Source organism: Hippopotamus amphibius, chromosome 2 (assembly GCF_030028045.1).
Source record: "Hippopotamus amphibius kiboko isolate mHipAmp2 chromosome 2, mHipAmp2.hap2, whole genome shotgun sequence".
NCBI lineage: Eukaryota > Metazoa > Chordata > Mammalia > Artiodactyla > Hippopotamidae > Hippopotamus > Hippopotamus amphibius.
In genome coordinates this window covers 143,699,043-143,716,461 of record NC_080187.1, presented here as the reverse complement: position 1 = coordinate 143,716,461, position 17,419 = coordinate 143,699,043, and the positions used below count along the sequence as shown (strand labels likewise).

At 36.7% G+C, this 17,419-nt stretch overlaps 1 protein-coding gene across 4 annotated transcripts in view; it reads left to right on the top strand.

The window, feature by feature from the left end:
- Window positions 1–17,419, top strand: part of BLM (BLM RecQ like helicase) — a 79,612-nt gene that overhangs the window by 9,035 nt on the left and 53,158 nt on the right. For all 4 annotated transcript variants that reach the window (XM_057722534.1, XM_057722533.1, XM_057722535.1 and 1 more), the window contains 4 exons: window positions 8,195–8,296; window positions 9,234–9,934; window positions 11,468–11,630; window positions 14,473–14,588. In XM_057722534.1, the coding sequence (XP_057578517.1) occupies window positions 8,199–8,296; window positions 9,234–9,934; window positions 11,468–11,630; window positions 14,473–14,588 (1,078 nt within the window). In that variant the 5' untranslated portion in view covers window positions 8,195–8,198. The remainder of the gene's footprint in view (window positions 1–8,194; window positions 8,297–9,233; window positions 9,935–11,467; window positions 11,631–14,472; window positions 14,589–17,419) is intronic.

The following is a 17,419-nucleotide window of genomic DNA, read 5'->3' as shown; positions in this document are numbered from 1 at the left end:
ACAAATTCAGTGGTTTAAAACAACACAGATTTATTATCTTACAGTTTTGTAGTTCTGAAGTTGAATGAGACTCATTGGGTTAAAAATCAAGGTATTGGCAAAGCTGTGTTCCTTTCTGGAAGTTCTAGGGAAGAATCTGCTTCCTTGCCCTTTACAGCTTCTTGAGGCTTTCCGCCTCCATTAATCTGAAGATTTAAAAAAAGTTTTTTAAATTAATTCATTAATTTTCTGGCTGTGTTGGGTCTTCATTGCTGCACATGGGCTTCCTCTAGTTGCAGCATGCGGGGGCTGCTCTTTGTTGTGGTGTGCAGGCTTCTCATTGTGGTGGACCACCAGGGAGTCCTAGGACTCAATACCGGGACCCAGGAGAACTAAGATCCCACAAGCTGCTCATTGCAGCCAAAAAAGAAGAAGAAAAACAAAACAAAACAAAACAAACCACCAAATTTTGCACGATGATATATGTTGGTGTGGATTTATTTTTATCTATCCTCAGAATTTGTTTGCTTTCTTGAATCTGAGGATTCCTGTATTTCATTCTGCAAATACCCCAGCTATTATCTTTTCAAATATTCTGTCCCAGTTTCTCCTCTTTTTCTGGAACTAGATTTCTAGCTAGATTTATGTTAGACTTTCTTACTCTATCTTCCATGTCTACTAACTTCTCATATTTTCCATCTGTTTTCTTTAGCTTTCTGTGTATGCTTCTATTAAGTCAGAAACTATGTGAGATCTTAAAATTGACCCTACTTTTAAGCTAACAAGTTAGCCTCTCATGGTTATTAAAAAATACACACACACACACACAAATGTTTACACATGTACTGATGAGACAAAAGACCCCTGGGTCAGAGATATAGATGGTTAATCATAGCAATACCTTGCATCCATTCCCTGCATCCTCATTTCCTCAAAGTGATGTGATGAGGGCTAGATGATACTTGTGCATACAGTTGAGTGCATCACAGGAAAGGAACTCCAAAATTTAGAGACTCTGAGCACTCCAGGGTTTCTGGCACATCTGCACATCGTCCTTTCCAGAGAGTTTACCTTTTACCTTAGATCATAGGCATAGCTCCCCTGAGTGAGAGGGGAAGGGGCCTTGAGGATTATTATCCTGAATGTAGGGAAATGTCTGCAGGGAGAGAAAAGAAAGGGCTTTATCTTTATTACTGTGAGATGTCTCTGGGGGAGTGTGACTCCAAATCTCTCCAGAGGAATACAGCTGCCAAGACCATTTGCTTCTTAAAGCACTTCCTTTGCTCAGGAGGCTTTGACCGTGTAGGAATATGAGAAATCCATGGAGACAGATCCTGGACGCTTTCTTCTGATTTCACCCACACGTTACTAATTATCTTTATAGCTGTCTATAGTCTACTGGTAAATCTCTCTGTTGAATTCTGAATTTTGGTTATTGTATCTTTCATTCCTAAAAGTTCTGTTGGCAAGGCCGATTTTATAGTTTTCTGTTTACTGCAGATATTTTCAAGCTTGTCTTTTATTTTTGTAAATATAAGTTTAATTGCTTTATACTGTTATGTCTGATACTGTTTGACTATTTCTGTTACAACTAGTTCTCATTCCTGGTGACTTGACTTGACTATTTTTGTCTGTGTTTGCTACACACTATCTTGTTGTGGGAACTATTTGAGGCCTAACATAAAGGCATAGTCCTCCAGAGACATTTTTGCATTTGCTTCTGCCAAGTGCCTGAGTTAGGATCACTTTAATCTAAATTCATGTCTTGATTTTTGTCTTTTTTTATTTGTGGGTGATAAAAATTGGGTTGAAAAGATTTTCTTGGGCTTGTGATTTCAGGGTCTCTCCCACTCAGTCCCTCAGCAATTGGTAACTTTACTTATAGATACCTGGGGATGGAGGTGAGGATTAATTTTGGTTTACCTTTGCCCCAATAATATAGCCGTTTGGAGTGCTGGTTTTGTAGGGGAACATATCCTACCACGGTTGTGCCCTAACTTTAATTCTGTCCATTTTTTCCCTCCAAGGCTTGAAAAACTGATGTTCAGATTCTCAGGATTAGACAGCTGTCCTCGGGGCAAAAACAACTGTCAATACTATCCTTACTTCCCTGGGTTCCCACTCTTGGCCCAATCATTTTAACTTCTTGTCAGAGATTTACTATATTTAATAATTTCTCTCTTTTTTTTAGCTTTCTTTTTGAAAAAAAGAAAAAAATTTTATTTTATACTGTAGTATAGTTGATTGATAATGTTATGTTAGTTTCAGGTGTACAGCACGGTGATTCACAGCAGAGTGATTCAGTTATACATGTACATGTATCTATTCTTTTTCAAATTCTTTTCCCACTTAGGTTATTACAGAGTATTGAGCAGAGTTCCCTGTGCTATAGTGTAGATCCTTGTTGGTTATCTTTTTTTCTTAATTTAATTTATTTATTATTTATTTATTAACTTATTTATTTTATTTAGGCTGTGTTGGGTCTTCCTTGCTGTGTATGGGCTTTCTCTAGTTGCGATGAGCAGTGGCTACTTTTGGTTGCGGTGCCTGGGCTTCTAATTGCGGTGATTTCTCTTCTTGAGGAGCTCAGGCTCTAGGAGCACGGGCTTCAGTAGTTGTGGCACTTGGGCACAGTAGTTGTGGCTTGCGGGCTCTAGAGCACAGGCTGTGATGCATGGGTTTAGCTGCTCCATGGCATGTGGGATCTTCCCAGACTAGGGATTGAACCCATGTCCCCTGCATTGGCAGGTGGATTCTTAACCACTGCGCCACCAGGGAATTCACTGGTTATCCATTTTAAATATAGCTGTGTGTATACAGCTCAAATACCCAGTCTGTGCCCCTCCCACCCTGTATTAATAATTTCTTATTTTATCCAGCAATAATCTAGAGCAGTTGTCAATAAGCCTTTTCTGTAAAGGGCCAGATAGTATTTTAGGCTTTGCAGACCAGACACTCTCTGTCGTAACTTCCCAGCTGTGGTGCTAAAGTAGCCATAGGCAGTATGTGAACAAACAGGCCCGTGAGTCATAGTTTTGCCAACTCCTGATCTAGAATATATTGTGTACTGATTATGCCAATAACATTTATTAAATATTGATTACTTTCCCTATTTTGTTATGTTTCTCTCGTTAAACATTAAACACTATATATTGGAGACTAGGTTTCTCTTGTTCAAAGATTAGTACCATGCCATTTGGGGACTTCCCTGGTGGCGCAGTGGTTAAGACTCTGTGCTTCCAATGCAGGGGGCTCAGGTTTGATCGAACATGCATGCTGCAACTAAGAGTTCACATGCCACAACTAAGGAGCCCACCTGCCGCAACTAAGACCCAGTGCAGCCAAATAAATAAATAAATAAATATTTTAAAAAAAGATGAGTACCATGCCATTTAGTTACATTTAATATGATTATATTTTTAATGCTAGTTTCCACCCCATTGTTATTTAATATTCTTACCTCATGCTTTTGTCAAATGAGTTTTAGAAACATTTTTATTGAGTTTTGTGAAATATTCTTGTGGTGTTTTAATTGGAATTTTGTGAAACTCACAAATTAATTTATGAAGAACTGTTATCTTTGTGATATTTAAACCTTTCATTTAAGAGCATGAGATATTTCTCTATCCAAGTCTTTATTTCTCCCAGTAATATTTGGTCATTTTCTTTATATCATGAAGATGTCTGTCTTTTGTTAGGTTGTTAGTTGTTTAATGTTTTTCGTTGCTGTTGTTAATTGAATGCTTTTTAAAAACTGTATTTTCTGCTTGGTTATTACTACTACATGAGAGTGCATTTGAATTTTGTGGATTTATATTTATCTTTTATTTACCCACTTTACTGAAGTTTTGATTATCTGTTGTTATGACTGATTTTCTTTGGATTGTGTTAGTATATAATCAAATTGTCTACATGTAATGATATTCTCATCTCTTCTTTTCTAGTATTTCTCTTTTTGAATATTTTTGCATTGGTAAGAATGTCTAACATGAAAGTGAAAAAAGAACAGTCTCATTTTGTCCCTATTTCTAATGGATTCACCCTTATTGTAAAATATAAGATATTATATTGGGTCTTGATTTTAAGTCTAATTTTATGTTTTAATATATCTATTAGAAATGATTTGAGTTTAACAGATGCCATTTCAAATATGCATTGATAATACATGGCGTGTATTCCATATATCCACATAAGTTCAAGAATAGGCAAAACGAATCTGTAGTGGTAAAGTCAGATAGCAGTTATATATGGGATGTATTAACTGGGAAAGGGTGCAAGAAAGCATACTAATGTGCTAGAAATGTTCTGTATCTCTGAGTGCTGTTTATACAGTTATGTACATAAGTAAAACTATATTGAGACATACACTTAAGATCAGAGAAGTAGTTTGAAGTAATTCTGTTTGTTACTGTACATGTGATATTTTTCTTGCTTAGCTGCCTGTTGGGTTTTTTAAAAATGTTTCCTTTTAGTTTAATTTCAGGAGACTATGTCTTAGTGTCATAAAGTCTAGTTGTTCAATAAAGGTCCTCTCAATTTCTGGGCTAAGTTATTTTTGTCCATTCAAGATACTGTTGCAATAGGACTCCTTTGATCATTTTTTTTAATTAGTTTATTTATCTGTTTTTGGCTGCATTGGGTCTTTGTTGCTGTGCAGGCTTTCTCTAGTTGGGGCGAGCAGGAGCTACTCTGTTGCAGTGCACTGGCTTCTCATTGCGGAGGCTTCTCTTGTTGCAGAGCACGGGCTCTAGGCATGTGGGCTTCAGTAGTTGTGGCACGCTGACTCAGTAGTTGTGGCGCACTGGCTTAATTGCTCTGTGGCATGTGGGATCTTCCCAGACCAGGTATCGAACCTGTGTCCCCTGCATTGGCAGATGGATTCTTAACCACTGCACCACCAGGGAAGTCCCCTTTAATCATTTATTATTTGCCATTGGTTTCTTTTACTACTTCAAGAAGTCTCATTTGCTGGATGTATTTTTTGTATTCCAGCCCTGGATTATTACCATTCTCTCATACCTTCTTTTCTTTGATTTATTTATTCTTTCTATATATGGATATGGTTTTCTAGTTTATTTTGTTTCATTCAGTAAATTTTTTCGCACTTTCAATCAGCTGTTTACTTATTTATATTCTTTTAGAATGGCATAACTTCCTTCATGTACATGAGAGAAATTTTTAAATCATTTTCCTAATTATACTTGTGATTTTTGTGTTCAGTCTAATTCAGAAGCTTCTCCTTTTCTGGGCTCTCATTGTTCCTCCCCTTTAGTACTGTGAAACTTTTCACTAGTCTCAATTTATTTATTTTCCATTTATTTTCTTCTTTTAATTTTGCATCACTGATCTTTGCTGTTGATGAACAGTTTTTTTGTGTATCAAACAAATGTGCTATTTAGATGACTAAATATATGTATCAAATCATGCTGTGGAATAATGTTGGAAATCTCTATTAGAATACCATGGCTGGTTTTGATCCAAAAATAAATAAGATATGAAAAATGTGTAAAAAGATGAGACACGAACAATAAAAACTGAGAAGGAATGTGGGGAAAGTTTAGGTAATGATGGCATGAACTATTTTGTCCTGCTTCAGCGTCTTAAGGCTGAAGGACTGTGTGCCTCTGCCTCCCATATAATCGGCCGAGGTTGAAATTCTGAGAGGGCAGTAGTGTGTCTTCATTCTTTATCATTTATTCTGTGAAAAAGTTCCATATTGGACAGGACCTTGGAGAGAGCATACTTCAAATATGCTTAAAATGTTCTCCACTAAAAAAGAAAAAAAAAATTTCAGGCCTCCTTGAGAAAATGGCCAATTCTAGGTCTGGGGCAAAAAAATGCACAAGATAAGCCTGGGATGTCTTTTCATTCTAGATAGTAAGGAAGCTCTCAAAGCCTACTAAGTTTATGTCAAAAGGACTGAAGAGTCAACCTGGAAAGACTCCCATAGGCCAAATGTGAAACAGTTTGAGAATCAATAAGGATGATAATTATATTGGATTGAAACATAGCTAACATTTAATCCATGAGTTTAAAATGATACTGAGAAAAAAAAAAATTGACCACCGTTAGAGGATGCTAGAGAATTAACTCATTATTTTGAAAACTAACAAATAAAGGAAAAGAATCCGACATTTATCCTCTCTCTCCTATGTCAACTGTACTACTGGGTAACAAAATAGTAGATCAGAGAACATTTCTCTTGATAGAAATATTCCAGCTAATGAATGAAGAATGAATGACAGAATTAAAATATCACTATTTTGGGAGGCTGACTTCCAAAATGGTGAAGTGAGGACCTTGGGATGTGTGTACAGATGAAACAGTATTGGATGAGTTGATGATTGTTGGTGAGTTGATAATTGTTGATAAATGACAATAATGGGTGGTGGGTATGTAACAGTTCATTATACCTTTCTGTCTACTTTCTTATGTTTATTTTGGTAACAACTTTATTAAGATATAATTCACATATCAGTGTGAATTATTCAGTGTTTATTACTAGCTGTTTTACCTAAAACATTTTAAAGAGGAAGAAGAGGCAGAAATCATTCCTTCTTCTGGGAAGGTGGAACAAAATTTATATCATAATCATCTTCATCAAGCTCAACATGTGGAGATTTCTCAATTGAACTTTCTTCCAAATTTTCCTTTTTTCACTGTTATTTAAGTAGAGCAGTTGTTAAAGATTATTTTAATAATTAGTGAGTGGAGTATGATTTATGTAAAACTTCATATTTCCATGACTATCATTTGGTGTTGTTAACCCTTCCTCCTAAGATTGTAGCATAAAATAAAAGGAGATCCCTGGCAAAGATGGAATGGGGAAGACGGTTATAACTCTCAGCTCAAAGGAGAATTGTTCACTAGCCATATATTCCGCTATCCCGTCTTTCTTTGGCCCCAGTAATTTTAAGGTAGCTTAAGCTACACATTATCCCAGGCAGTAGCTCAGCAGTGTCACAATTTGTTACACAAGGGGTATAAATTTGCTTGGTGAAAGTATTCTTTTAGGGATTTCCCTAGTGGTCCAGCGGTTAAGACCCAATATAGGGGCGCCCAGGTTCAATCCCTGGTCAGGCAGCTAGATGCCACATGCCCCAGCTAAAGATCTCGCGTGCAGCAACAAAGATCCTGTGTGTCACAATGAAGATCCAGTGCAGCCACATAAATAAATAATTTTTTAAAAAAACTCTTTCAGGTTGAAACTAGATAATTATGAACCATGGTATCTTGCTGGTAAACCATCTCTCTCATTTGTGGTACTCTTCCTTCTTTTCCTGATTTTCCCCTTCAGCAGAGATTTCGGTCATTCCTTTGTTCTTTGGGTTCTCAGTGTGGTTTGATTATTTTCTCCCACCTCACTCCCCATTCAGCTTCCATTTATTCTTCAAGCCTAAGCCAGTTTCCATTTTTCTGCTACCCTTTTCCTAATAAGCCCTTCCCTGATGTCTTTTGTGCTTGTTTTAGCATTGGGGTAAAATCAGGTCATTTTGCTATTTGAGACTTCAGTTAGTTAAAGATTATATATTTCAAATGTTACTGGTTGTAAATGTCAAAGCAGTTTTTTTTTTTAAAACTTTTTATTTTTTTATTTTTTACAATAAACTGCATATATTTAGAGTGTACAATTTGGTATCCCAATCTCCCAATTCATTCCCCCCCCAACCCTCCCCACTTTCCCCACTTGGTGTCCGTATGTTTGCTCTCTACATCTGTGTCTCTATTTCTGCCTTGCAAACAGGTTAATCTGTACGATTTTTCTATAGTTCATGTATATGTGTTAATATACAATATTTGTTTTTCTTTTTCTGACTCACTTCCCTCTGTATGACAGTCTCTAGGTCCATCCATGTCTCTACAAATGTCCCAGTTTCATTGCTTTTTACAGCTGAGTAATATTCCATTGTATGTATGTACCACATCTTCTTTATCCATTCATCTGTTGATGGACATTTAGGTTGCTTCCATGTCCTGGCTATTGTAAATAGTGCTGCAATGAACATTGGAGTGCCTGTGTCTTTTTGAATTATGGTGTTCTCTGGGTATATGCCCAGGAGTGGGATTACCGGTTGTAAATGTCAAAGCAGTTTTTTGACCAAAAAAAAGCCTCATTACTCTGGGCACAGTTCGGACAGTGCTCTGCCTCTCAGTAAATATTGTGATTAATGCAAAGTGCATAACTCCACTGATATTTTTTTCCCTCACTTTTTAGGATCATGGCTGCTATTCCTCAGAATAATCTGCAGGAGCAACTGGAACGTCATTCAGCCAGAAAACTTAATAATAAATTAAGTCTTTCAAAACCAAAATCTTCGTAAGTATTTTGATTGGTTTGCTTTCATACAGGCAGTAACACACAGGTAAAATACCTTCTCTTTCAGCTCTTTCTTTCATTGTAGAAGTGAGGAAATGAAGCTGAGAGGGTCAATGATTTTCCCACTTTGTAAATTAATGGTAGAGCATGTTTTAGCAGCGCCAGGTAATGAATTGTTCAGCATTTTTGCATGGTTTCTAGCACATGGTATTTGCTCAATAAATATTCATTGAATGAATAAATAATGAGTCTTCTTGTAAATTTGAGCAAATTGGTATTTTTAATATTTTAATATAATTTTATATCCTTTTCAAAAACCGTTTGTAAGGAAACTATACTCTCCAGTTCTGTTCTTTCCTCCAAGCTATATTCCAAACTCCTTCTAATGGTACCTAAGATTTTATAGCCTTTATTGTGCCCTTACCATGTTCTAGACACCATTCTGTGTGCTTGACTCTAAAGTCACCATGGACCTTCATGTCACTAAACCCAGCACATGTCCAGCACTCTTACCTCGTTCGCGTGTCTTTCAGATTTCAGCATAACTGGCAGTTTTTGACTCTTTTCCCCATAAAACTTTTATCAGAGTAGCAACAAGTAGCCACGTTTGAGTCTCTTCTCTTTTTTGCTTATGCTGTCCCCTCCCTCTGGAGAGGCTATTAATTGAGGACTACAAGCCTGAGAAACAAAGTAGTAGGAATGGCCTAGATACTCTCAAAGCTGAGTTAGCTTCTGAATGGGAAGAATCAGCATACAAAACATAATTTAAGTTACCTTACACATTTTAAAATCAGAGAGGGAGATAGATTCCTTGCTCATTTGTGATGCAAGGAAGGTAAGTTGTTATATAAATTAGTTTTTAAAAATTAGAGTTTTGTATACTTGCTGGGTTTGTTAAAATTAATCCATCTAGTTCAGTTTTTCTATTATTTTTCAGAGGTTTCACTTTTAAAAAGAAAGTACCTTCGGCCAACGATGTATCTGTAACTAGTGTGTCAATAGCAAAAACACCTGTGTTGAGTGATAAAGATGTTAATATTACTGAGGCCTTTTCGTTCAATGAACCCTTACCCAACACCACAAATCAGCAGACAAGGATGAGTGACTTTACAAATACTCCAGCCGGGCAGCAAGCTAAGAGATTTGGTACAAAACCATTATTGCCAAATTTGTCGCCGGTTCCTCGGGAAGATTTATGCACTACCCAGAACACACCAGTTATAAAGGAATCCCATGATGCTACTTTCAAGAAATTAGAATTTAGTTCTTCATCAGATTCTTTTGCTGCCTTCAACGATTGGGATGATATGGATGACTTTGATACTTCGGGAAATTCAAAAGCATTTGTTACACCACGCAAAAACCACTTCATAAGAGTAAGCACTGCTCAGAAATCAAAAAAGTCTAAGAGGAACTTTTTGAAAACACAGCTTGATAAAACAGATATAGTAAAGATTGATTTGACTCCTTCCTCCTCTGAGAGCAAGCAGGCATATTTGACAAAGAAACAGAAGGATGACTCAGAGTGGTTAAGCAGTGATGTGATTTGCATTGATGATGGCTCCAATTACGAAGAGCTTATACATGAAGATGCTCAGGAAAATCACTCTTTAAAAACTCGTTTGGGAGATGAAAGAGGTGAAAATTATTTTTTTATTTCATTTCAATAGGTCGATTGTTTTAGTTTGTTTAAAGCTAGACATTGGGAACAGTGGAATATGATTTAGCTTTTGTCCTTAAGTTGTATAGGGGTGCTTATTTTATTGAACCATCTGTTGGCCACGTTCTTGAGGCAGGGCATACTAAGGAAATGAAAGATTTTATTCTGCTAGTATAATTTTCATATTAACAACAAGGATAGCTCCATGATTTTAAATATGAAGAAATATGTAGAGAATGTAATTCTTAGTGAAATAAGTCAGAGAGAGAAAGAAAAATGCTATATGATATCACTTACATGTGGAATCTAAAAAATAATAAAAAATGAATCTATATACAAAATAGAAACAGACTTGTTGACATAGAAGACAAACTTATGGTTACCAAAGGGGAGAGGGAAGGTGGGAGGGACAAATTAGGAATATGGGATTAATAAACTACTATACATCAAATAGATAAGCAACAAAGATTTATTATGTAGCACAGGGAATTATGCCCAATATCTAGTAATATCCTATAATGGAATATAATCTGCAAAATGAATCACTTGGCTGTACACCTGAAACTAATACAATATTGTAAATCAACTATACTTCAATAAGAAAAAAAAAGGTCTGTAGAAGTTAAAGTGACTTCTTAATGGTCTACTGGCTGATTGGTAGTAGAATTGGGATATGAAACTAAGCCTTTGTATTGTAATTCTTTTATGGTTTGTACCACCTAATATTGATGTGTGATATAATCTAATCATGCTATTAAAATGTTATAAATTACACTCAAATTGTTTTCTGTTTAGGTCTCATAGTTAGTAGATGTCTAGAACTTAATAGCTGAGATTAGCCATATGTGGAGGTACCCACCTTATGAAACAGTTGTAAATATGAGACTAATATTTTTAAACACCTGAATCCCATCAAGGTTACTATAGGGTGAGAGAGGACTGAAAAGTGATTGATAATAAGCAAAAGTATAGTGTAATCAAATGTGTTGCTGTTTATGAAGAGAAAATTTGGTAAAAGGTAATCTAGAGAGCAACAGTTTGACACTGTTTTCCCCCATAGTCAAGAGAGAGACACTTATTCTGGGAGACTTAAATAACTAAGATGCCTTCGTGGTAAAGTAGTGGTAGTTTATCTGTATAAACAACAGTGTTTGTACAGTTATCAGGCTTACTTGTTGCACTGTACCCTTATTTATAGGTGAATGAAAATAGAGAAACAAAAATGCTGATACTAAGTATGGGTTTCATAATTTAACTGGCGACAGTCATGAAAATCCTTAAGCAAATCATCAGCCTCAATGCAGCACTCATTGGACTTAATCCAGTTGACTCAATGATCGAAGAAACAAGCCAACATTAATGTGTGAAAGGAGAGAACTCATATAGTACAGAATGGTGTTAGTGCTTAAGACTTGCTCATAGCACTCACTTCTCAGTGCTCACGCCCTGTTCTTTCTGCCTCATTAATATTAAAATAATCTATCTTTATCAACTGTTTTATTGTACTTCAGATAACTGTGAAAAGAAGAAAACCTTGGAAGAAACAGAATTATATTCAACTGCGAAATCTTCATGTGTTGAGCTTGATGAAGATGATTATGACATAGATTTTGTTCCACCTTCTCCAGAAAAAGGAATGACTTCTACCTCTTTGTCCTCTAAAGAATGCTCTAGGTAAAATAGTTTATTAATTTATAAACACTGTTTCTGGAGTAGCTGAAATAATTTAGTCACGTAGTATCATCTCAAAATTGATTAATTTCATGCTTCTGCACGGTTTATTTTGTATCCAAGTGAAAGCATCAAAAAATCCCTACTTATATACATTTTATTTAATTGTTGGTATTTTAAAGCCGTGACGTTCCATTATGATTAATTACATGGGACCTCTAAACAATTTTATGTAGTTGTTGTTGGCATATGGAATATAGTCCTAAAGATATTGTACTTCAGTCTCCTGGACCTGAAAAGACCCAAAATTAACACCTTATTTGTGAAGCGACTTAGTAAGTAACGTCTTCTTCTGCTTCTTCTTCGTTTTTAATTCTTTTTTTAAAAATCCAAATAGAATTGACCATTGTATTTGTCATTCACTGAATTTTGGTAAATTAGTGACATGACTGTGGTTAATTGATAGCGTTATGGGAAAAATAGAGTCCACATAGTTCATTAATAGCTTAAGATACTAAGAGTCATTGTTACCTCCATCCTCACCCCAATCTAAGTCACAGTTAAGTTGAGTGGTCTGGTATATACTATGCTGTTAACCATATGTATTTTTTAATTGTTTATTTTTTTTAATTTTTACTTATTGGCTGCGTGGGGTCTTCGTTGTCGCACGCGGCCTTTCTCTAGCTGTGGTGAGCTGGGGCTGCTCTTCCTTGTGGTGCACACTGCTTCTCATTGCAGTGGCTGCTCTTGTTGGAGCGCTTGGGCTGTAGGCGCATGGGCTTCAGTAATTGTAGCTCGCAGGCTCTAGAGTGCAGACTTAGTAGTTGTGGTGCATGGGCTTCGTTGTTCTGCGGCATGTGGGGTCTTCCCGGACCAGGGAAGGTGGATTCTTAACCACTGCGCCACCAGGGAAGTCCCCGTTAACCATATTTTGATGAGAGACAAATTCCTCTAGTGTATCACCTGAAGGAAGGCAGGCAGGCAGGCAGGGAGGTGTTTGCCTTCATAACCTAGTTTCTCTGGGTTTTTGTTTCAACAGGTGGGTGGAGTTGTTTAAAGAGGTGGGAAAGGTTGAAGCGTGATTGCTATTTGACAACAAAAGAGAAAAACTATAAGAGCTCCCCTCTTTCACCTCCCAATAGAAATTCAGAAAGAATTGTAGGGAAAAAGCTGAGCAAGGGTTCACCTAACTTTCATCAGCGTTTATAACAGGTGAAACAGTTGCGGCCTAGGGAGGAGCAGGGGATTGTCCAGGATGACATACTTAATGGCAGATGGGCTAAGATCCAGTGTAGGTTATTTCCTGGCCCACTCCATTCCCTGTTGACTGCTTAGCTTTTTTGTTCATTAAAAAAGTGTGTATTGCACTGATAACATTGTAACCACATTAACAGGATACTTACTGGTAGTCTTACAGTCCAGCAAACCAAACATTTTCTTTATCCACATTAAGTTTTTTAATTAATTTATTTTTTAATTGAAGTATAGTTGGTTTACAATGTTATGTTAGTTTCAGGCAAACAGCATAGAGATTCAGTTTTTTTTTTTTTCTGATTATACTCCATTTTTGTTTGTTACAAGATACTGAATATAATGCTCTGTGCTATACAGAAAATCCTTGTTCTTTATCTGTTTTGTGTCTAGTAGCTTGTATTTGTATCTCATATTCCTAGTGTGTTCCTCCCCCCTTCCCTGTCCACATTGTTTTGTTCCTTCTCTATATGTATATGATTTTTACATTGCCATAATCAACATGTAGCTATAATTTTTCAATCTGCTTTTCTTTTAACATTATTTTTAAAGCATTTTCCATATTGCTATAGTCATTATTTTTATTCCTTTTAATGGCTACCTAATTTATTGAGTTGTCATACCATAATTTATTTTACCTAGATCTTTAGCAATTGGAAAATGGTTATTTCCAAGGTAAATTCTCTCTATATTTTCCACTGCAACTTTGTATACATATTTGTATATATTATAAAACTAAAATAGAATTTTCACAAATGATACTTTATGTGCACTGCACACTTAAGTTTCCTGTTTTATTTCATTTTAAACTGCTGGCTGTGACTTCTGAATTAATTTCAGAGGTATAATGATCAGATAATATATAACAGAAAAGAGAACATGTTTTTGTATCTCCTATATTCCTATCTTTAGCTGGCCCTCAAAATCCTCCATCTTTAGACCCAGAATTACCTTTACAGCTTTATCTTCAGTTATGCTCTTACAGTAACCCTAAGCTCAATAGCCTAATGAGATTAAACCGACAATCTGGAAAACTGCTGAAAATACAAGGCCCTTTCTTTAATTATGATGTATTATCCTTTTTAAAAACAATATAACATAGTTATTCATCATTCTTTGCCTGTTAGAAGATTGCATTCCAGAATCCTGCGTTAGAAAAGTACAGTCGATTCCTGAGTATCAAGTAAATAGCACTGTCTTTTTTCTCTCTCCTTCGCAGGCTGTCACTTTCCCATACCCATATCATTCAAGATTTCCTCAAATCCTACCTTCTTGGCAAAGCCTTCTCAAGTTCCAGGAAGTGTTATGTTTCTTTGGATTGCCTAGTACCCTCTTTTTAACACTTCTTTAGTATGAATTTATTTTGTTACTTTGAAGAATTTTTATATCCAGTCAGACTGACCATGTTTATATGTGTTAATATTGGAGCCAAAAAGATGGAAAACTTTGAGGGCCAGCTGAAGAGAGGAGATACAAAGGCATGTTTCTCCTTTCTGTTACAAAGTATCTGACCAGTTTGGGAAACTGTTAGAGGAAAAAGTGTGCATTTGGTGTAGTCTATACTATGATCAGTTTAATATTTTTTAATTTGTAGTGTGTTGAAGGATCTTGACACCAGCAAGGATGGTCTTAGCACTTCAGAAGACTTATCAAAACCTGAGAAAATGACTACACGGCAGCCTAATCAAGAAACCAGCACAAGCTGTGACGGTATAGAAGTGTTTTGGACATAACACATATTGTAACTGCTTACTTTTGAAAACAAAATAAGGTTGTATTCTTACCCTGTGATTGTATTGTATAAGATGGTGAATTTATAGTTCCTTTTGCTCTAACAGTGAATCATCTGTAATAACCGACCACCATGGTTTAACCAGCATTTGCTGAAACAACTCAGATGTTCATAAACTTATTTTCTCACAAGATGAATTTCTAACAAGTAACGTTTTCAAAATACAGAATGAATTATTTCTCCTATTGAACCAAAATTTTGCCTTCCCGAAACTTTAATGTTTGTGAGATAAGTCTGAAGTATCTAGGGCTAAATAATATTAGATCTTTTACCACTTCTATATAGGTACTGGTTTCTAGACCTTTCATCCTCCTGGTTCTCTGGTTTTGGTTCTTGGTGTCTACTTAAAGTTTAATACTTTTTGTTTGTTTAATTCATTTCTAATTCATTTTTTAATTTTCTATTAAGTATTTAATATGTTATCCAGTAGCACTGCAAGGCTTTGAAAAACAGCTATCTCCTTTCCCACTCCTGATTTCTACTTCCCAGAGGCTTTTTCAGGCTAGAGATTTGTGTCCTTCTATTCTGAAATTTTTTCTGGTATTATTCCTTTTTATTTTCTTCTTTTTGTTTTTTGTTTTCTCTTTCAGTCTTCCTGGAACTTCAATTATTGGGCTGTTAGACCTTAATTAATTATCTTTTCTATTTTCCTTCTCTTGCTATTTTTGCTTTCTGGGAGATTTCCTCAATTTTTTAATTAACTCTTCCATGAGATTTTTCATTTTTATCAAATTAATTTCCAAGAGCTGTGTTGTATTCTCTAAGTATTTCTGTAACATTTTCTGTTCTTGTTTGATGGGTGCTGTACTTAGGTGTGTGTGTACATGCACACACGCATGTGTAGTGATCTCTCTGTGTTGTTCCTGTTTCCTCTGAATTTCTTTTTGTTTATTTTGGACTTTGAATTTATTGTTAGAGATGTTCCTGAAATATCTGTTGTCGTAGGCACTCTTCTAAGTGCCTTACAATATTAACTAATTTAATCCTCATGATGATCCTTTAAGGTAGTAGTTTCTGTTGTCCTGTTTTACAAATAAGGAAACCAAGGTGCGGGATGGTTAAGTAATTACTCATAGTCATAGAGTTAGCCACAGAGCCAGGATTTGAACCCAGCAGTCTTGAGGCTGTTGAATTTACTTTGATAGCCGCTGCACTGTACTGTTTCTACATCAAGTTTCACGGATAAAATAGTTGGCGAGGATGAGAGCAAGGACAGAGTCCCACAGAATGTCATCAGCAGCCTCCCTCTCAGCTGACATCAGTCCATTCATCACCGCTTCTTGTTCATCCTGTTACAAATCTACCTTCAGACCGTTTCTCTCCCTTGTCCACGGGGATATGACTCGGTCATATGACTGCAGAAGTTCAAGGTCTGAGGCAGCAAGAGGGAACAGATGGGACATTGGCTCTAGAGCGATACAGACCTTGTACACAAACCTGCCTCTTCCCACTCCTTGCTGGGTGACTATGCCAAATTAGTTAAGCTTCTTTGGACCGCAGTTTCTTTTTCTGTTAAATGAGAAGAATGGTGAAATAGGGTCTACCTTGCCCAGTAGTTGTCAGGATTCAAGGAGGTAAAGTGCCCAGTGCACTGTAGGCCTTCAGTTAATGGTAGCCATTGTTATCTGCCAGTCTAGTAATCCTTTCAAAGAAGGAAATACATTAGGCTGGCTGGTTTATTTTTATGGACTCTTGCTAACTCTATAATTGTTTCCTCTTTTTCTTAGAGTTCATAAAGCAGCCATTTGATAACATGTTCTAGAATTTTGCCTTGAATAACTTTAAGATCACAAGCCTGTAGCTTTGGGCATCCCTTTAGAATTTTTTTGAAAATTAGAACAATGTTTGCCTGTCTTCACTCTTCCATCAACTCTCCTATTCACTAGATGCCTCATGTATCAGTGAGATTTTCTTTGCAGGTTTCCTTTGTACTCTGAGGTGTAATCTGTGTAGACGAGGAGACTTGAGCTCCTTTCCAATAGCTGTATCTCTCTGAGCCTGTCTTAGTTTTCATTTCCTTTGGACTGTTGTTTATTTTCCTCTTTCTAATCCAGTGCCCGTTCTGCTTGAAGAGAAAACAGATGTCAAAGAGGAACGCAGCAAGTCCACTGTTACCATTTCGTACTTTGTGACCCTATTTACATCAGTCACTAGTAAAAGTCCACACTTACAGGTCATTTTCACACGGACGCATGCATGCTGTCACCTGTGTCATGTCCCCACCACCACCCCGTCTGTAGTCTCCTCCTCTCCTTCCTGCCCCTTAGAGCCTTCAACCAGCTGCCCTCAGTCAGCAGTCTCCCGGGAGCCTCATTCTCTTTTCTAACTGTCTCCTGAGAATACTGTTGTCTCTGCAGCCCACCTAAACTGTTTATTTCTCCTAAACACCATAGGCCCCAGGGGTGGGTAGGCATCTTCCTTGCTTCCTATTGCTACACTAACCCTTTTTTTTCCCTTTCCTTCATCTAGAGCCACCCCTCCTTTGACATTCTATTTCTTAGTTATATAGCTGAAATTTAAAAGTGTGGAGTGGGCTGGCTGGATTCAGATGTTCAGACATTGTTATTAGGAATTTCTCTCTCTCTCACCTGCCTTCTCTCTCCTCTCTTCCATCCCATCTCTCCATCTCAGTCTCCTATTTCCTTCCATCTCTCCTTTCTGCTTTCCCTTGTGTTGGCCTTATTTTCAAGCTTGTTTTTTCCTCTGTGGTGGCAGAGATGGCCACCAGCAGCCTGTCCAACTTGCTGAA